Below are 20,267 nucleotides of genomic sequence, written 5' to 3'. Positions count from 1 at the left end.
TCCACTGAGGAACCGCTCTGACAGTCAGGAAGTTCTTCCTAATGTTGAGGTGGAAACGCTTTTGATTTAATTTCAACCCACTGGTTCTGGTCCTCCCTCCTTCCGGGGCCCCAGAAAACCATTTCACACCAAGAGACAAGGCATCACCTGGGATGAGGAGAGGGCTGAGTGAGGAAGGCCGCTGGCCACAGTTCCCTGCCCTGCCCTGGGTGTCTTCCCTCTCCCCCCAATAAAGCCCTTGGAAGGAACAACTGCTTCTTGTGGTCTGACTTCCTGGGGCCAGACTGGGGGGGGAGGGAAAGCAGCAGCTTCACAAGGCCCACTAGCCACAAAAAACAAGGGAAAGGCAGTCCCAGATCCCCCCCCCCCAGCCATGGCCCCCACCTCACGCTGCCAGCCCAGCTCCAGAAGCAGGAGCCCGGCCCCACTCCCCCCTGCTCAGCAGCAGGCAGGCAGGCAGACAGACAGACAGACAGACAGACCAGGCATGGCTTTTATTGGACGCCAACTGGAGAGAGACAGAGAGGCAGCTGAGGCACTCAGCCCTCTAAGACTGCTGCTGCTGCTCCTGGGTGTGCTGCTCCAGGTTCTTCTTGACAGTGTCCAGCAGGGACACGAAGCGCTCTTCCAAGTCCTTCACAGCTGGCACTATCTTCTGGCGGATGCCCTCCACCACTGGGGCCAGTGACTCCTGCATGTTCGCCATGTGCTGCTGGAGGATGGTGCGGAGCTCTTGCAGGCGGGGCACGGCTCGCTCCTGGACCTGCTGCACCTGCAGCCTCAGTGCCTGCCTCATCTCCTCCATGTGGGGGGCCGCCCTCTGGCGGAAGTCAGCCATCAGCCCCCGCACCTTTTCCCCGGCCTGGGCAGTCAGGGGCTCCATCTTGCTGCGCAGCTGCTCCAGGTCCTGGCGGGCGCTCTGTCGCCACTCCTGCACCATCGGCGTCACCTTCTCGTAGTAAGCCTGCCCCACCCCCTGCAGGCTGGTGCTCAACTCATCAAACAGGGGCATGACCTTGGCCCTGATGGGCGCCAGCTGGGCCTCCAACTCCTCGTAGTCCGACTGCATGAGCTTCTTCACTGCTTGGTAGCCAGGGGAAATCTGCTCCCGCACCTGTTCGGCCGCGGCAGCCGCCAGCTCCACCTTGGTGGCCAAGTCCAGCCTGCAGGGAGGAGGGGGGCAGCAGAATGAGGGGGGGGGGTGGCAGCTGGAGCCCATCGCCCCTCCAAACACCTGGTGCAGCTGTGGGGGGAGGAGGCTGCCCATGCTCAACACAGTCCGGCTGGGGGGGGGGGGGGACCCGACCCAGTTGTTATGGATTTGTGTCTCCCTGCTGGCCCTCGCCAGCCAATCCCTCCCCCTCTCTCCTCAGTAACATTTGCAGGCTACAGAAGGAGTGGGCCTCTGCCCTCCGCTGCAGGCTCCACACGGGGATTCAGCAGAGGTTGTCCCAGCACTCTGCCACACACACAGCCCTGTCCAAAGTCCCCACTCACTCAAATCGCTGGCCAAAGTTGGAGGCGTCCAGCTCAGCAATCATTTCCCTGGCGCTGGCCTTGGCGGATTCCAGGTAGTTCTGGAGCTGCTGGGTGATGTGCTCCATGCGGGATGGTGGGGGTGCATCCTGCTGCCAGAAGTGGCGAGCCTGGGCCCCTGCAGAGGCAGTGGGCATCAGAGCAGAGTAGCACAGGGGCCTCCCCCCAAGTCCAACCCCGTCCTTCTTCCTTCCCTTGGTCATGCCACCCCCCCAGCCCTATACATGTCTCCAGCTGCCCCCTCCCTCTCCAAGGCACCTGGGCACACCCTGGCCTGAGGCTGCAGGAGGCCTCTCCCCCAGCAGTGGACCCTCACCCACCTGCCAGGCACAAGAAGAGGAGGGTCACGCCGATGCCTTTCATCTTGGGAGATGTTCCGACCTGGGGACAGAAGAAGAGTCTCCCTTCAGGATGGGGAAGGGAAGGGAAGCCTCCACTGGGAGCCAGGGAGAGGAATCCCATGTGGCTCTCCACCCACCCCCAACTAACACCCATGGACCACGAATCAGGTTGCTGCGGCGGGGGGGAGAGGAAAAGAGCCTCCCCATCAGCCCTCAGAAGCCCTATCCGGCCACACAGGCAGGGAGCGTGAGTGGGAGGTGGGGAGGAGGAGGAGATGGAGATGGGGTTCTGGGCTCGGGGGTCTCATCCAGTAAGGCCTCTCTGGACACACCCTTCCCAACAGCCCGTCTGGGGCAGAGGGCAGCTTGGGGCCGAGAGAGAGAGGGGCCAGAAGTCCTCCGGCAAGCAGCCTCACCCTTGAGAAAGGAAGGAACCCCCACCACCCCACCCAATCCAGGAGGGGAACTCTCTCCTGCTCCCGCCAGGACAGGAAAGCAGCCCCCCCACCCACACCCCCTGAAGTAGAAATCCAGGGGACACCAAGTCCATCAGGCGGGGGAGAGGGAGGGCAAGCCACTCACCCAATCCGATCTGATCCGTTGGGTTCCACTGCCCAGAGTACTGCCTGGCCGCTGCTGCTCGGGGCTATTTATGCAGGAGGGGGTTGTTTATTGCTCGAGATAAGCCCGAGCTGTGCAGGGAGGATTCACGCCCAAGCCACGACTATGTGGCGCAGAGAGTTCAAGGATCGAACACATCGCCCAGGGGGCTGGCTGGCTGGAGAAAGTGGAGCAAACAAGGCAGCCCTGGGAGGCCACGCCAGAGCAGAGGAGCCCTCGCTTGGGTGGGCTGGACAGCAGCCCAGAATGCTGCCCTCTGTGCCCAAGGCCTGTCCTGCAGAGCGAGAAGCAGGAGCCTCTGGGGCACGGCTCTTCTCATCCGACCAGTCTCCTGCCCACCTTCCTCCCAAGCAGGGCCCCACCAAGGCCTCCTCCGCATCCCCACAGCCAGCAGGCCAGAAGCCAAAATGGAGCCCCTCGCAGAGGCGGCTGAGTCTGTAGGCGGAAGAAGCTTTTCTTTGCACAATGCATCCCTGGGCTCAGGCCCTGACCAGAACAGCCCAGGAGAGCCCAACCTCACCAGCTCTTGGAGCTTCAGTAGGGCTGCTCCTCCTTAGTCCTTGGATCCGGGAGACCACCCAGGAACGCCAGGGTCCCTACCCAGAGGCAGCCAATGGCAGACTGCCTCTGAACCCCTCAAGCTGACATCATGAGTGGTCTGAAGGCACTTCCCACCACCCACCACTGCAGGGGCCATGGATCTCCTCGGCAACGGAAAAGCCACCAGTCAACACTGACCAGCTGAAGATGTCTCACTGTCGTCATGGACACGTGGCTACAGCTGGTTCTTTGGCATAATTTATTTATAGTGGTTGCCCACCACAGGGAGGAGCAGAAGCTTCCTTACCCTCCTCAAGCCACTCCCCAAATGCCCACATGGCCCCACTCCTCAAGTTCCCCTACACAGCTGAGGGGCCCAGAAGCACATGCTCTGGACACAGAGAAGGCAGCCCACGAGCCAAGGTTCCCAGTGTGCTGAACTTTGGACCAGACAGCATGGTTGGCACTAGGCATGCTGGGCAGCTGGATGTCTAGACCTCCTCACTTTTCTTGGTCTGCCTGAGACCCCTTGAAACACTGGGTTACCATCTGCTCTAGAACAGAGGTGGCCAAGGAGCAGGGAAATCCACTCCAGGGGAGAGCTGTCTTACCATCGTCCCACTGCTTGCAGCACTGCTTCCAGGAGTGATTCGGGGGTTCTTCTCTAACCACCCTGCTGCCCATCCTATTTCAACTGGGAAGGGCCCAGGAGCAACAAAGTGGGCAGGGAGCTCATGCTTATACCTTCCCCCCCCCCCAGGCCCATACCATTTTCTCCTGGTGCAGAGACCCTGAGTCAAACCCCCCTCCCACACACACACACACACACATTTTGTTTGTTTTTGGCAGACAAACGTCATCCTCTTAGTTGAGCACTGGGCAGACAGACCCATCACAAGAATTTGGTGGCAGTGGTGGACACACTGGTCTCCCCTTGCAAAAGCAAGAGCTGAACAGGAAAGCTGCATCAGCTTTGTGCAGAAGTCCATGCCAAGGGAGCCTGGATTCTGCACCCAGAATCGCTCAGGTGGACAACCTGCACCCTCCCTGATCTTTGAGCCCTGGAACTTATGTGCACTCTCCCCCCTCCAGTTCACTGAGTGCTGTCTTTCCATTCGGAGGGCCATATACAAACACTGGCACTTATTATCCGATGTGCCAGGATGTGAGAATAAGCCCCTGGTGGGCTTTAGACCAGGGGTCCTCAAACTTTTTAAATAGGGGGCCAGTTCACTGTCCCTCAGACTGTTGGAGGGCCGGACTGCCGTTACTGTACAAGGCCACGGGCCGTCAATTCTCCGTCTTCTGCATCTCTCTCCCTTCCCTACACCACACACCCCGGCCTGGGAACTCACCTCACCTCGGTATCACCTCACACTCTGTCTCCACCACCTCAGCCCAGTGCTGGAAGTGTGCGTTGCTAACGCAAGTTTAGGTCGAACGTCACTTCCAGCCTGATTTTGCCATAACCTGGCGGGCCGCATAAACATCCTCAGCGGGCCGCATCTGGCCCACGGGCCGTAGTTTGAGGACCCCTGCTTTAGACGAACAAGGAGCCTGCGGCATCATTTAGTTAAGGCTAGGGTGGAAATGGAGGAGGCCAGAGGAGGCTAGCAGTGCTATTGGGCACTTTAAATGCTCTGGCTGCTCCGTTTGCCATCAATCTTGGCAGGGAAAGGAATTTCGGAGTCCCAATGGGGCGAAAGTCACCCTGAACCATTTCAGCAATTGCCACACTCAACGGGTGGTGTACTGTGTGTCCTGCTCGTGTCCAAAATGGTACATGGGAAGTACCACGCACCAAGTGAAAACTAGGGTCCTTGAGCACAAATCTCGTGTTCGTTTATCCGTGCCTGATGCTCCTCTCGTGGGCCATTTCACCGAGATGGGCCACGCGGCGGCGGATTTTCGATTTTTCGTTTTGTATAGATGAGGGGAGGGTTGGTCTCGAACAGGATGTACGCAAAGTGCTGCTTAAAGAAGAGACTTCTTGGTCCTTTAAATTAGGCACCCTGGCTCCCAATGGTCTTAATGTCAGTTTGGATTTTTCTTGTTATTTATAATTCATGATTTTTGTGTTTTCCAAATAATTGCTCTTCTTGTGGTGGTAATACATTTTTGTACATATGTACTGTGTTACTGTACCTTTAAACCTGGAGAGGCTTGTTTGCAGCTGTGTGCAATTAAGATCTTTTAGAGTGTGAGACTCCCAGGCGTCCTTTCTGGACTTCCTGGGAGGAGCCAGCAATCTTGACTCGGAATGTTGAATGTATTGATTAATGAATGTAAGTCTTATTAAGTATTTTTTAAGAATTCACTATTTGTATTTAAGCCCAAAATTGTATAGTTTGTAATGTTTATGTTTAGATATGAAATCCTGCAAGACCCCATCTTCAACATCTAACGAAGCCATTCAGTGTGAAACGGCCGGCTCCAGCATGCGGCCCCATGAGTATTTGTAAGACTTTTTGAATTACATACGTTAATAGTTTGAATACGTTGCCAGTAATTTACAACCGCAAACCCTTCTGGTTTTCATATTTGTCTTTAAAGAAGAGACACTCGAGCCTTTGTGTTCAAACAGCAGCAAAGATTATCAGGAAGAGAAGCTACCATGGAATGCCACCAAGATGGAAGTTCCAAATGAAACCTACCCTATGCTAGCCTGACCCAGAGGAAAATGTTCAGGGCTTGGCACTGGCCCATCTCCAAGGCCCAGGGAACTGAAGACAGCCTCCACACTCCAGGTGGACCCCAGTCACTGAAAAGACCCCCTGAAAGCCCTCAACATTCCTCTGGACAGGCCCCCAGGGGTGGGGTGCAACAGCAGAGCGGGCAGGAGCCTGAGGACTCTGTGGGCAGGCCCAGTGCCACCCTTGGCCTCTGGCACGGCAAGGGACTGGCTGCCTGACCACCAGCAGCCCCCCACCCCAGCTGCACCGACTGGCAGTGCTGAGGGAAAGAGGCCTGGGCAGCAGGCTGCCTTCTGGGCCCAGGGGAGGGCTGAGGGGGGCCAGGGCCAGCAGGAGTGACATGGGAAAGAGCAGGCAGACCACTGAGGCTTGCTTTCAGGTCTGCCACATCCAAACTTCTGGACAAGAAACTGGCTATCCAGCACCAGCACCACCCCTCCCTCCCAAGGACCACGCCCCCCTGCCCCTCCCAGGCCCAGCCCCTTCTCTCCAATCCCCACAAAGCAGGAGAGCCCACAGGAGCCCGAGAGAAGCCAGACCACGCGGCAGCAGAGGGCCAAGCATAACCATGGCTTTATTGGTCATGATCCCACGTCCAACTAAGTTGCTAGCTGCAAATGACCCACAAAAAAAATATATTGAAGAATTTACTAAAGATGGGGGGTGGGGTGGGGTGGGGGGGTTTGTGGGATGCAGGGGAGGCTTCTTGTTGTCTTTGAGTCCAACATAAATGAGAAAAAAAATACTCTGGACATTCCCCGAAACAGAAATAATAGCAAAGTATATCATACATTCAACATATACTGCAAGTATTGATTACTACAATACAAAGCAATGGTTAAAAAAACCAACGAGGAGAGGAGAGGAGAGGAGAGGAGAGGAGAGGAGAGGAGAGGAGAGGAGAGGAGAGGAGAGGAGAGGAGAGGAGAGGAGAGGAGAGGAGAGGAGAGGAGAGGAGAGGAGAGGAGAGGAGAGGAGAGGAGAGGAGAGGAGAGGAGAGGAGAGGAGAGGAGAGGAGAGGAGAGAAGAGAAGAGAAGAGAAGAGAAGAGAAGAGAAGAGAAGAGAAGAGAAGAGAAGAGAAGAGAAGAGAAGAGAAGAGAAGAGAAGAGAAGAGAAGAGAAGGTGTGAGGCTGCCGGAGGGCGCAGTGGACGAGGGAGTCCCTGTGCAGCTGGCGTGGGGGGGCACTGGCGGGTGGCGGCAGCCGCTTCTCCGGAACACACACGGGGGGGGGGGGCATGGAGACCACAGCAGAAGGAAGTCCCAAGCGTGGCTGAAGAGGGTCGTGGCACCCCATGGCACCTTCCCGCGGGGTGGGGGGGGTCAGGCGGCAACCTCCAAACACCTCCCCCCCCTTCTGGCAAAGGTGATCCAGGATGGCTGCGAGGGCTGGGCTGGGCAAACTGCTTGGCCACGCGGCATCCAGAGCGCCTCAGCCAGGCTGGTCTCACACGGCTTCTGTGCAAATCGAGGAGGGCGGCACGGATTTGTTGTCTTTTAAAAAAGTACTCCAAAAAGTGTCAGAAATAGGAATTCTCTGTTGTAGCTTTTCCAAAAGTCCCAAAGGCAAAAAAAGATGACCCAAAACTCCCCCCAGGCCCCGCCTCAGTCACAGAGAAGGAGGCTGTTGGGGGGGGGGGGGGAGGACAGGGGGCCCATCCCAGGAGGGGCAGCTGCAGCGCTCAGCCCAAAGGGGGAGAGGTCTCTCTCTTACACGCAAGTTCCTTTTGCCTTTTATTAATTAATTTATAATAATATTAATATTAATAAAACATTTACCAAAACAAATACCTACATGATTTGGGGGGGGGGGGAGCTAAAAATGAGAAACAGGTTCTCAGCAATAAACAGAAAAAAGGGAGGAGGGAGAGGTAAGGAAACTGAAGCATGTGGAAAAGATCTACCCCCCCCCCTCAAAAAAGGAGGGGGGGGAGGACAGAAACTCTGTAACTCAAAGGCAAAATCTAAAAGTGAAAAGCTAACCAAGGAAAGACATACAAAAGCAATATTGCACCACTGCCGGGGAGGGGGAAGAGGGAGGCTGGATTGCCACGCGGGGGAGGGAAGGGGAAACAAACAATGGGGGGGGGATCGGGCTGGAGGCTCTGCTCCTGGGTCCTCTGTGAGCACGGGGGGGGGGGGGCGCTGCTCTGCCCCTGGCCTGCCAGTCACGGGGGGTGGGGGTGGGGACAGATCCTGGTGGGGTGCCATCCAAAGCTTCTGTTTATTGCTGGCTGGCAGAGGTCTTCCCCCCTTCTTCCACTGGGTTGCCAAGGTGCACTCGATGCCTGCTTGGGGGGAGGGGGGGTCCTCTGCCCTCAATCCACATGGGCCCCCCCCATGCCTATGGATGAGGAGTGCGCTGGTGACTCCAGAATGGCTGGCATCACAGACATATATGGCAAAAAGGGACATCCAAAAGGACCAAGCACACTGTCGAACCAGAAGGAAGAGGAGGAGCAGCCGTCAATGTTCCGTCCAGGAGAAACGCTACGGCCATTTGGCGCAATGCTGCAAGATACTGTTGGTTTGAAATGGACCTTTTTCATTTCAATGCTGTACACACCCCTGCCAAGGAGAAAAAGGACAGTGTGGGTGCCAGCAATGCCCAGCCGCCACACCCACCACTGCATCTGGCCCTGCCCCTTCTCTTCTGCGTTCTCCTCCAGGGCAACCCACGTAGTGCTCTGGGCCCAGCTGCGGAAAGAGCCCTGCTGGATCAGCCCAGTCAAGGCCCATCCGGTCCACACAGTCCTCCTGAAGGACCAAACAAACAGACCAGGAAGGCCAAGGCCGACCAAGCACCAGGATCCAGAGGCTGGTTACCTCTGGACAGAACGTTTCCCTGTTCAGTCACCATGACTAGTTGGTAGCCATTAATGGACTCTTTCTAGCCCCCTTTCAAAGCACCCACGTTTGTGGCTACTACTTACACCCTCTGGCAGTAAATTCTACAATGACATTATTTGTCCATGTAAAGGGATTTCTTTTGTCCATCTTGAACCTACTGCCCACCAACTTGAACGGGTGCCCCAACATTTATGGAAATGGGAGGAGGAAAGTCTCTATTCACTTTCTCCACCCCACATATAATTTTATAAACTTCTGTCTGTCCTGTCCTCCCTCCCGTCATGACTATCATTTCCTCAGAGGGAAGGTGCTTCAAAGGTTGCCCCGTCTGTGCTTTTTCCAGCTCTTCAATAACCTTTCTGAGATAAGACAACCAGAGAGAAAGAGGACTGTAAATGAAGCTGACAACAACAAGAGTACACAGTGTTCCAAATAAGCACGGGTGCCCCGTGGTTCCACACAAGGACACAACAATGCTGGCTCTTTTATTTTCAACCCCACACGGAGGCTGCATTTTTCACTGCTGCCACACAGAGTCCACGTTTTCATTAAACTCTCCACTACAACCCCAAGATCTTGTTCCATATTGGTGCCATCCGGTTCCCCAATGGGATTTTCAACAGAGAGGGACTAGCATCAGAATCCAGCACCACCTTCTCTGACTCGCTGGCCCACTGAACCCCCAGAACGGCCACCTGGACCTCTGAGGTTGGTCCACACATGCTCCTGATTCTCCTGGTTCCTGCAGCCAATTCAGACGTGGCTTTTGCCAGCTCTGAGTTGCAGCATGGCAACACCAGCTGCAGTGGATTCTGCACGACTCGTCCAGCCTGGGCAACGCTTAGCTGCTGGCCAGGTCCAACTTAAACTTGCAAACAGTTTGCATTTGACAGCCCTAGTTTCTGGCGTGGGTGGTTCTCTGTGCAGGGGGTCAGACTGCAGTCATCTCCCCCCCCCCCCCCAAACCGGACTTACAAAATGTGATAGAAATATCATGGGTTTGCATCCATGGTGCAAAAGATATTAACTGGGAGCAGCAGCAACAAAAAGTGCCGCAAGAACTACCACATCCCTCCTGAAAGGGAACAGCAGAGCTAGACCCAGACTCCTTCCAGTGCCTCTGGAACAGCTGCAGGTGTGTTCTCTCCCAGTACTTACTGTAGCCCGCCTGCTCTCTAGACCCCAGCCTGCTCCATCCCGAAGGGCACCTCCGGGTGCTTGTAACTCAGGAGGACGTCAGTAATACACGTGGAGGGGTAGCAAGAGGTGTTCAAAAGCTGGCTGCCATCTCCTAGACTGGGGGGCTCTTCACCCTCCAAGCTCTCCACACACTCTGCAAAACCAGACACAGCATATGCCAAAGGGTGGGGAGGGGCACGCCACCTGATCCTTGCAGGTGATATAGGATGGGGCTCCACTGAGCCACAGGGTAACCCAGCAACACACCAGAAGAGCCATGTGCTGCCAGGGTGTGCAAGTCCCCTCCCCCGCAGGAAGGAGGGAAGCCCCCCCCCAGGCTTCCAGCTGAACACTGCCTGTGCCCCTCCCCCCCCAATGCTCCAGCCCGGCAGGTGCGAGCCTTCTCCCCTCCCCTCCCTTGCAGGACACGCAGAGCCTCACCTGCACTCTCCCCATCGTGGAGTGGCGACTGGCTGAGCACGGCATCTGACATGCGGGCAGAGCTCAAGGCCTTCCCAGCCATCAGACTCATGCCCGGTAGTGTGTCCAATTGCACCTGGAAGGGAGGGGAGGGGAGAGGAGAGGAGAAAGTCATGGCAGCAGGGGGGTTGTGAAAATGGGGGGTGGGGAGACTGGATTTATACCCTGCCCTTCAACTGGAGTCTCCTTTCCTTCCTCACCCCACAACAGACACCCTGGGAGGTAAGTGGGGCTGAGAGAGTTCTTTTGAGAACCGCTCTTGAGAGAACAGCTCTGAGATGGACTTGTGACTGATACGAGGTCACACCAGCAGCTGCAAGTGGAGGTGTGGGGAATCAAACCCGCTTCTCCCAGATGAGAGTCCGCACTACACCCAACTGGCTCTTTGCCAAGAAGCCTCCCAAGAGAAATGCCCCCTCCCAACCTCTAGAGGACGTGAGCAGCACAGGCCAGAACCCCCCTCCCTGCACACCCCCCCCCCCCCGCAGTGGGAAGAGCCGGCTGCAAACCTACATAGGCGTCCTCGCTGTTCTGAATGGTGTGGTGTCTCTGCAGAGGCCGGGATCTGTGTGGGGCCCCAGAAGCCAGTCTTGCAGGGTAGGCGCCTGGCCCGTCCACCACCGACATCTCCACGACTTCCCCTGCAGAGCTCCTTTCCAGGCCGCTGGGGACCATGGAGTCTGGGGGGGGGGGAGGGAGGGAGAAGAGCAGACACCAAACATTCAGTCCCTCTCAGGCGCCGTCCTTGCACTGGCCGGGACACAAGGGGGGAGGGGGCAGCCCATTCAGTTTCTCTGGCACTTCACCAAACCCCCCCTCCCCGCCCCGCTTGCCACCCGTGCCTTTGGGGCACCCTGCAAGCCTGCCTTTTAGGGCCCACATGGGCTCCGGAGGCCCCGGGGGTCAATGGCCAGCCCCCCACGTGGCCTCAAGACGGGCTGCGGAGAAGGGCCCCGAGGCCAGAGCAGAGCAGGAAAGAAATCTCACTGCCCTGGGAGCTACAGCCAGGGTGTGGCCCTAGGCCAGGGTCACAGCACAGCACAGAATGGGAGACACACACCCCCTTGCCGTGCGCCTGCAGTTGCTCAGGCAAGGCGCTGCTCCTTCCAAAGGGCCAGTCAAAGGTCAGCCCCTGCAGAAACTGCTGAGCTTGGGGGGTGAAAGATCACCTTCCTGCCCATTTATGGCCTACCAGAGCAAATGAGGTGGCTTGTGAGCTCCCCCCCCCCCCAACAGGGGCACAAGGGGCCAGCTCTCACCCCAGGGATGGGGGCAGGAAGAGGCTCTGCCCTGGGCAGCACAGCCAGCTCCGTCTGGCCATTAGATGGCAGGAGCGACTGTCCTTCAGCAGCCCTGGCTGGGGCAGGAGGGGCTTGGGAGGCAGCGGTCACTGGGCTGGAGTAGTCAGTGTGTTGGGTTAGCACTAAGCAAGCCCACATTCCAATCCCGACTTTGTCAGGAAACTTCCTGGGTGACACCAGGTCTGTCACCCGCTCTCCTCCTACTGGTGCCTTCCCTGCATCAAAATCCACACAATGGGCTCCGTGTGAGTGTTCCACTGCCTGCTCTCTGTGCTCCTCCGAGGCATGCCCAATGCCGCCTGATCTTATCTAGATGGGACCACTGAGAGAGGCCATCTGGGGATGTGGCCCCAGCAGGACAGCAGTGCCCGCGCCCTCCTTCCCACAGAGCCCCATGGAAGCTGCAAGGGCAGCAAAGGGGCGGGGGGGGGCAAAGAAGTGCCACCAGCATGGGTCCCGGAGGATGGATGCCCCAGCGGCCAGTGGGGAAAGCCTGACCCAGCTGCAGCCACAAGGCCACCCAGTTCTCCACAAGCACAGGTGCCCAGGGGCTGACGGGGGCAGCCTGTTGGGAGCAGCATCTGAAAGCCAGCCTTGCCCCAGCTGCACCAGCTTCTGGCCTGCCTCCAGGCCCCACACACAGCACAGCACTCATCAGTGGACTGGGGCTGGGTCACCTCCAGAGACACCCCCTTTGACACAAGGAGCAGCCCTCATTCCCTCGCGGCTAGGAGGGTGGGGAACAGAACCCTCTTTTGCCACACCCATGCCCTTCTTCTTCTTCTTCTGCAGGGTTGCCACTAAAATTTTATTTTTCATTTCCCTGCCTTTCCCTGGACAACGTTTGTCAATTTGCCTGACTACCATTCAAATGTAACCACAAGTTTAAAAATGAAGAGGTCGTGTTGCATTAATGCAAGACTTAATGAAATGTTTCACTCTACAACTACACGTCTCAACTCCAAAAATATTTGTCAAAGTGCGAGATTTAATATCAGTTTCTTTCAACATTAATTGCAGCAACATCTGTTTTGCAACTGCACCAAAAATTGCACCAAGATACAACTTCAATTCAAGTAAACTCTGAATGCTAACGAGTAGGAACTTTCCAAAGCTGGGAAAGTTTCACTTTCACTTTCTGGTTCCAGAAAGTGTAATGAGCAGATCAGCAGCAAGAAAGGAGGTGGAGTTTCTGCAATCTAGAGAAGCAGACAACCCTCATTTGCAACCTTTATGCATGGGAGAAGTCAGGAAAGAGAGCTGGTACTCTGTAAACTCCAGCAGAAACAAGCAATCACATTTGCAAAATTTACTCTCCATGGTGCAGAGTAGAAAGTGCTAGTTGGCTGTGAAATCCAACAGTGGCAAAACTCATTTGCAATTCTGTGCCAGGTTTAGCAGAAGACAAAACGCCCATTCCATACACAAGCATGATCCAAAAACATGCTTATTTTTATATGTAAGTTAAATGCAGTACCAGTAGGATATGTTTAAGAGATGTTTAAAGTTTGCCTACTGCTAAATGTTTAAACTAGCCTTGCTTTGCAAATGCTACAGGCAGACCTTGGAAATCATGCAAGGACAGAGCTCAACACACAAATTAGGCTGCTTGCTGGGGGTGGAGATGAGAAAAAGATGGTGCTGGAAAAGGGTAACATTAAGTTATAATTGTATTCTGCTACTTCTCTATTCCAGTTGCCACAAGAACAGATCATGCAGGTCAAAAATCCACTGCTTGAATATATTTTAATTACAATTTCCCTAACTTCAGACCAATTTCCCTGACTTTCCCAGACCAATTTCCATTTCCCTGACTTTCCAGAAAGTGGCAACCCTGTTCGATGGCTGGTGCCTTTCCTTCATCTGCCAACTAGCCTGCATTCCCTGGCTGTGGCCTTGCTTCACTTGCTGGCAGGCTTTGGGTTCACAGCACCAGCCTGCCCTTCCCATCACCCCGCAGGCAGCCAGCAGAGGAAGGAAGGAGTGGATCTCCACCTCCAGGCCTCCGAGAAGGTTTCATTCCCACCCGTCCTCCAAGGAGCAGCATGCATGGCTCTGAGGAAGCTGCCTGAAGCTGCACCAGGCTCTTGGTCCCTCCAGAGGTCCGTCCTGTCCACTCAGGTGGGCAGCAGCTCTCCTGCGACCTGCTCCTTTCAGCTGGAGATTCCAGTCCCACTGAGCCCACCTGTCCCAGCTCCAGAAAGCCACCCCCTCCGGCTGCACCTGGCCTTACCTCTGTAGGGCACCTTATTCCGACTGAAGGCGGCAACTGGGTGGTGGCCGTACAGGTGTGTCCCCAACTCCTGCTCAGCAGTCCCAAGCACGGATTCTGGGTCCCCGGGCCCTCCGATGCCCAAGAGCAGCGAAGGCTCGTGGCAGCCTTTGGTCTTATGGTCTGGGAAAGCGTCCCTGTCCCCCTCGCACACACAGTCCGCCGCCTCCTCCTCCTCCTCCTCCATGCTCTCCGAGTGGAGCAGGGCGGGTGGGGGGGCGTAGCCCGGGGCTGGCACGGAGGGCGGGGCCTGCTGGAGACATTCATGGGCCCTCACTTTCAAGAGGTGCTGGGGGCTGGTGTGGTGGTGCTGATGGTGGTGGTGGGGGTGGTGGTACGTGTCAGTGTTCTGATAAGGCAAAGACAGCGACTGGCGCTCGGAGAGTTTCTGGGGCATGTGGGCAGCCTCCCCCTGGCTCATGTGTCGCAGCAGCAGCTCCTGAACCTCCTGCTGCTGCTGCTGCTGCTGCCTCCTCTTCATCAGCTCCGCCTGAGGCAGCCGCAAGTCCGCGTGGCCCGTGAGGGAGTGCCGGGGAGACAGCAGGCCGCGCAGGATGTGCGGGACTTGCTGGTGCCGGCTGTAGTCCGGGGGGGTCGGGGAGAGCAGCGCCTGCTGCAGGGCGGAGGTGGCATAGTGCTGCTGCTGCTGCTGCTGCTGCGTGCTCTGGGGGAAGGCCGAGAACTGCTCCAGCTGTGGAACCTTCAGGGCCTGCGTTGGGGGGAATCCCACGGCCGGGGCAGGATTGTAGTTACTCGTAGACATTCGTGCCTGCTCCGAAAACAGGTGGGGATGCAAGTGCAGCTGCTCGTAGCCAGAGGGTGGATACCTGTGCAAAGGAGAACAGAGCCTGAGGCATCCCACACGAGAAGAGTGAAGACACAATGGGGCAGCTGGGCCTTGCACCACAGCCCAGGAGAGAATGGGCTTTTCTCCAGCTGAGAAGGGATCCCTCCTGCACTCGCTGCCTCTTGGCTCCAACCCAGTAGGCCCATTCGCTCTCCTGGCTGCCCAAGGGTCAAGGTGGCCGCATCTGCAGCCGAGCCGTTGGGGAAGTGGTGTTGCCCACGGTGTGCACCCTTCTCAGGCAGCAAGGCCAACCTTTGCTCAAGAGCCATACCTGTGTGATTCGGCACTGTCCGTGCTGAGCTGCTTGGAAAGGGGTCTGTGCCCGTATGCCAGGGAAGCCATCAGGTTGGCACGATGGTGCATCTGGAGCTGGCTGGCGCCAGGGGGGATGACCATGCCCTGCCCGGCCTGCAGGAGGCCGCCCGCGAGCACATCTCCCTGCTCCTGCACCTGGAGGGCCACCGGCTGCCCTTGCGCTTGCTGCGGCATCCCCAGGCAGGAGAGGGCCAGGGCGGGGGGAGGGGAGCAGCTGCCCGACTGCTGGAAGAGAGTGCCGTGGGAGGGCATCCCCTGGAACTGGGACTGCGAGGTGGCACCTGGGAGGAAGAGAGAGCCGCTCCAGTCAAGGCCCAGGCTGGACCTGCTTCTGGACTATGAGAAACTCTCCAAAGCAGGGGGGGGGAGAGGGAGGTTGCATTTGGAGGAGGTCCCACCACTCAGCTCAGATGCAGCCGCCTCCGGGATGGACCCACTCCCAGGGCCTGCCTGCCTGCACTTACTGTGGCTCTGGAGGAGGCTGTTGCTGATGGGCGGGGGGCTGCTGTCCGTCTGCCTGAAGAGGTGGTTGCTGGGGTGGGTCGGAGGCGGGCTGGATGGCTGGATCCTTAACCTGCACACACAAAAGCAGAGGTGGTCCTTTCAGAGGGCTGGCGGGGTCCCTCTGCAGCAGCAAACTAATTCAGGGGTACTGTAAAGGTTTTATTCCAACATATATCTTTGTGAGCCAGACTCATGACCGTTTATGATAGAACAAATGTTGTTGGTCTTTAAGGTGTCCCGGGATTCCTTGTGACAAAGGCAACAAAAACACTTCTGCTTGTATTAAGGAGAACGGAAGAGCAGCCCTGCTAGACCAGACTGGCGGTCCGCCCAGGCCAGCCTCCTGTCTCATACAGTGGCCAAGCAGTTACCAGGAGAGGGCCAACAACACTGCTCAGAGGCCAAGACCTTTCCTGATGCTGCCTCCTGGCTGCGGGATTCAGAGACGGCCTGCCTCTGAGCGTGGAGGTTCCTCTCAGCCGCTGCCAGCCCCGCCTTCCACAAAGCTCGCTCATCCCCACGTTCACTCCTCTGATCATCAATACATTCTTTGGCAGCGAATTCTGCATTTTAATCACTTGTTGAGTAAACAAGTGTTTCCTTTCATCTGCCCTGAATCTACTGCCATCGGCTTTGTTGGTGCCCTTGACTTCCAGTGGTTTGGAGGAGCAAGAAAAAGTCCTCTCTGCCCATTCTCTGTCCCTCGCATAACTTTGTAAGCCTCTATCATGTCTCTCCTTTGTCAAGTTGGGAGCTCCTGCATAAATTAGTTTGCTCTGGGGGGATCATTTTTCCTGAGCTAAGACAAAAAGGTGCAAGCTGGAGGCTAAAAACAGTGAGCTAGCTCACACTCAACTCAGCTGCGAGGGAACAGTGCTCATCAGCCAGGTGCTCCAACCTCTTAATCACCTTGGTTGCCCTTCTCTGTACTTTCCCCTGCTCTGCAGTGTCCGTTTGGAGACAAACGACCCAAACTGCAGAGTGTCCCAAATGAGGCCACACCACCAATCTATACGAAAGCATGACAACACGGGAAATTTCATTCTCATTCAAAGACTCATAGAGTTGGAAGGCACCTCCAGGGTCATCTAGTCCAACCTCCTCTTCCTAATAACCTCCAGCGTGGAGAGGTGTCTTCCACCATGGAAGTGCAAAGTTCTGGTAGATAATCCACATGCCAGCTTGGAGGGCCATAGTGAAAGAGGCAGAGCCTGTAAATGGAGACCTCGCGTGCCGGGTGTGCAGCTAGCGTCTAGCAGGAGATGGGGGCAGCGGGTGATTCCCAGGTCTTGGGAGTAGGGAAAGGAACAGTGTCACTGAGCACAGAACAAAGACAGACACAGGTCTTCCCAACCTCCAGTAAACCCAAAGGAACGGGAGCTTGGGAGTCCGTTCCTTCAGAGCTGACCTTCACTGCCATTACATACGGAATTGACATTTTCTCTGGGCTGTCCACTACAACCCCAGGGTTTCCTTCCCTCCCAGTGTCAGCGAGTTCTGACCCCACCACCAAAAACCTGGGGTTTCCTGTTTAAGTGTGCATCACCTTCCACTTGCCTATACTGCACTCCCTTTGTCACACTCAGTGTTGCCTGCTCACCCCACTGAGAGGGGGATCCTTCACCCGAGCCTTTCACATTCAGCCTGGGCTTTGACTGTCCTGAGGGATTGTGTGTCATCTGCAGATGTGGCCACTGCACTGATCACTCCCCATTCCAGATCATTAAGAAGAAGAAGAAGAGAAGAACTGCAGATTGATACCCCACCCTTCTCCCTGAATCAGAGACTCAGAGCAGCTTACAATCTCCTATATCTTCTCCCCCCACCACAGACACCCTGTGAGGTGGGTGGGGCTGAGAGGGTTTTCACAGCAGCTGCCCTTTCAAGGACAACTCCTGTGAGAGCTATGGCTGACCCAAGGCCATTCCAGCAGGTGCAAGTGGAGGAGTGGGGAATCAAACCCAGTTCTCCCAGATGAGAGTCCGCACACTTAACCACTACACCAAACTGGCTCTCTGTTGGAACATAAGAGAAGCCCTGTTGGATCAGGCCAATGGCCCATCCAGTCCAACACTCTGTGTCACATAAGAACATAAGAGAAGCCCTGTTGGATCAGGCCAATGGCCCATCCAGTCCAGCACTCTGTGTCACACATAAGAACATCAGAGAAGCCCTGTTGGATCAGGCCAATGGCCCCTCCAGTCCAACACTCTGTGTCACAGAAGAACACAAGAGAAGCCCTGTTGGATCAGGCCAATGGCCCATCCAGTCCAACACTCTGTGTCACACAATGGCAAAAAAAAACCCAAGTGCCATCAGGAGGTCCACCAGTGGGGCCAGGACACTAGGAGCCCTTCCACTGTGCCCCCCGAGCACCAAGAATACAGAGCATTCCAACAATAAGCTGTGGCTAATAGCCACTGATGGGCCTCTGCTCCACATGCTGATCCAGTCCCCTCTTGAAGCTGGCTATTAAGGACCAAACCCAACAGCACTGGCCCCAATGGGACCCCACTGCTGATTCCCTCCGTTTCTTCCTGCTCGCTCTCTGCCTCTTTTCATTTAACCAATTTTTAATGGGCAAGAGGACCTGCCGTGTTATTTCCTGACTGCCAGGCCTGCTCGGGAGTCTTTGGGAGGCGCCTTGTGCTTCTGCAACCTTTGATCTTTGATGGAAATGCCAGCAGGGGACAAACAGAGACTGCGGGACTGGACTGCCTGCTTGGACCACCTCCTCCTCCTCCTTGGGCAGGCTGGCTGCCTTGTGGCAGTGGCTGAGTTGTGTTGCAAGGGGGGGGGGGAGAGAAGAGGACAAGCACAGCCAACCCCCAGCTGTGCAGCTGCCTCCTTCAAAGCCAGGCACAGAAAGTTAAAGGGGGCCCACAACAAGAAGCCAGGAAAAGGCGGTCTCTTCCTTAGGGCTCCTACCAGTGCTTCTTGCATGTTCCCCCACCAGCCTTCCTCTCCAGCAGGCATCTTTGCCAGGCATCTGCGCAGTCTTTCCTTATAAGGTCCCCAGGGAAAAAAGGGATCCCAGCATTCCTGTCTTTTGGAAACTGCCTCCCCTAGACTTTGGCCAACTCTTCCTCCCTGCAGACCCCCTGCTCCTCAGCCTTGAGTACGCCACCCCCTGGCTCAGCTGCAGAAGCCTAGCCCACTGTAGACCTCAGTGCGGGCTGCGTGGTCCTCTGCAGCGGCATCACAGGCCTGGGCACCTCTCGGGTGCAAGGAGGGCAGGAGACCTCTTACCTCTGCAGCTGGTGAGTGAGAAGAGCAGGCTGGTTTTCTCCTGGAGCCTGCAGTGGTGGAGAGGGCTGCGCAGGACGGACACAATCCTGTTCAAGGCACAGGAAGGGGGAAGGGGGTGAGCAGCAACATCCACAAGGCAGCACTGCAGCCCCCGAGAAGAGCAGCTGTCCAGAAGAACCAGCCGGCTGGCTGACATGGAGAGCAAAGAGGGTGCGGAGAGCAGGTGGCTGCAAACCACAGCATCCTCTAGGCTCACCAGAAGCCAGAGAGACAACCTGGGGTACTGGGGAGGGGGTGGGGGGAGAGGTGATTTCACAACTCGACAGGCAGGAGCCAAAAAGGCTCAGCCCCGCCCCTGCCAGTACCTGGAGCTGCTGCTGCAATATCTGCTGATGCTGCTCCTGCTGGTACAGGACATGCTGCTGCTGCGTCTTTTCCAGGGTCCTCTCGTCCATATGCCCCCCGTACATCTTCTGGAGCTGCTCACACTCCTGAAACACACACACACACACCCCAAAAAACCCACATGACTTGGATTTTACTGTTTTGTTTCTGATTTTTTAAAGTATTGTTGTAAGCAGTGTTCCCTCTCAGCTGAGTTAGTGTGAGCTAGCTCACAATTTTTTAGCTCTGGCTCACGCGTTTTTGTCTTAGTTCAGAAAAAATGGCCCCAGAGCACACTGAGTTATGCAGCAGCTCAACACTTTCATGCCAGTAGCTCACGAAGTAGAATTTTTGCTCACAAGACTCCACAGCTTAGAGTGAATATTGGTTGCTAGCTACTCTGGAACACAATGAAATGAAAGGCAGGATACCAATATTTCAATCAATCTGCCTTGTTGGGGGCGGGGGGTGTTCATGCATGTTCTTAGGCAGCTCGGGGTCTGGAAGGTATGGCAATGGGGGGAAGATTTTCGAGGAAGCTTTCAAAGATATGGAAATGCCCAGCCCTGATGCTAGGTGTTCTGCCACTTGAGGAAGACCCCTGTGTCGCACCCCCCAACCCCCAAGTTCCTTTGGAAAAAGTTAGCACACGCAACCTGATGACGTCACCGAAAGTGATGTCATCGCACAGGCTGAAAGGCAAGGGAGTGACAGACAGCGCACAAGAGTGCTACCACGCCGCCACTTCCCCCTCCAGTACGCTCTTTGGAGGCTGCCTTGGAAGTCTCCGAAGAGCACACTGCTTTAGAGGTGCCCGGCCACTTCTGGGTTGAAAGCAGACGAGCGGGGCCTTCCCATTGCACTGATGAGTGCAATGGGAAGGCACCCCTTGGCCGCTTTCAACCCAAAACTGGCTGGGCACCGCTAAAACAGTGTGCTTGAGTACCACACTGCTTGCAAGGAGTGCACTACGCAAGTGCCGGCCCCCACCCCGCTCCGGCGTCTCGTGTTGCAGGAAGCCTGACCAGAGTTGGGAAGAGTTCAGCTCAGGGCAGAGAGGGGACACCCAGTGGCGCCAGAAGCGGCCGCCTACCCTGCCTACCCCCATGTGCTGGCTCCGGAAATGCCCAGAGCCCATCCAATTCCCACCCCAGGG

The 20,267-nt window shown here is 56.2% G+C and overlaps 2 protein-coding genes across 5 annotated transcripts in view; both read right to left on the bottom strand.

Moving 5' to 3' along the window:
• Positions 1–479: 479 nt before the first annotated feature.
• APOA1 (apolipoprotein A1) lies at positions 480–2,513 on the bottom strand. Its single transcript, XM_060251813.1, has 4 exons — positions 2,460–2,513; positions 1,857–1,917; positions 1,498–1,654; positions 480–1,163 (listed from the first exon to the last, which is right to left on the bottom strand). The coding sequence occupies exons 2-4, from the start codon at positions 1,897–1,899 to the stop codon at positions 548–550; spliced, it is 816 nt and encodes a 271-aa protein (XP_060107796.1). The 5' UTR covers positions 1,900–1,917; positions 2,460–2,513; the 3' UTR covers positions 480–547.
• Positions 2,514–9,725: 7,212 nt separating this feature from the next.
• The window catches only part of SIK3 (SIK family kinase 3), a 110,663-nt gene continuing 100,121 nt past the window's right edge, over positions 9,726–20,267 (bottom strand). For all 4 annotated transcript variants that reach the window (XM_060250921.1, XM_060250922.1, XM_060250923.1 and 1 more), the window contains 8 exons: positions 19,093–19,218; positions 18,728–18,813; positions 15,439–15,548; positions 14,931–15,255; positions 13,774–14,639; positions 10,753–10,919; positions 10,201–10,315; positions 9,726–9,913 (listed from right to left, as the gene is read on the bottom strand). In XM_060250921.1, the coding sequence (XP_060106904.1) occupies positions 9,756–9,913; positions 10,201–10,315; positions 10,753–10,919; positions 13,774–14,639; positions 14,931–15,255; positions 15,439–15,548; positions 18,728–18,813; positions 19,093–19,218 (1,953 nt within the window). In that variant the 3' untranslated portion in view covers positions 9,726–9,755. The remainder of the gene's footprint in view (positions 9,914–10,200; positions 10,316–10,752; positions 10,920–13,773; positions 14,640–14,930; positions 15,256–15,438; positions 15,549–18,727; positions 18,814–19,092; positions 19,219–20,267) is intronic.

The sequence above is a fragment of the Heteronotia binoei genome, chromosome 12, assembly GCF_032191835.1.
Source record: "Heteronotia binoei isolate CCM8104 ecotype False Entrance Well chromosome 12, APGP_CSIRO_Hbin_v1, whole genome shotgun sequence".
Lineage (NCBI taxonomy): Eukaryota > Metazoa > Chordata > Lepidosauria > Squamata > Gekkonidae > Heteronotia > Heteronotia binoei.
Note: the sequence above shows the minus strand (reverse complement) of the source record. Positions and strands in the feature narration are given on the sequence as shown.

Coding starts and splice junctions, on each gene's coding strand:
- APOA1 (XM_060251813.1), bottom strand. CDS start 1,899: ATGAAAGGCATCGGCGTGACCCTCCTCTTCTTGTGCCTGGCAG. Junction 1,655..1,856: donor CCTCTTCTTGTGCCTGGCAG/GTGGGTGAGGGT, acceptor CTGCCTCTGCAG/GGGCCCAGGCTCGCCACTTC. Junction 1,164..1,497: donor AACTTTGGCCAGCGATTTGA/GTGAGTGGGGAC, acceptor TCCTCCCTGCAG/GCTGGACTTGGCCACCAAGG.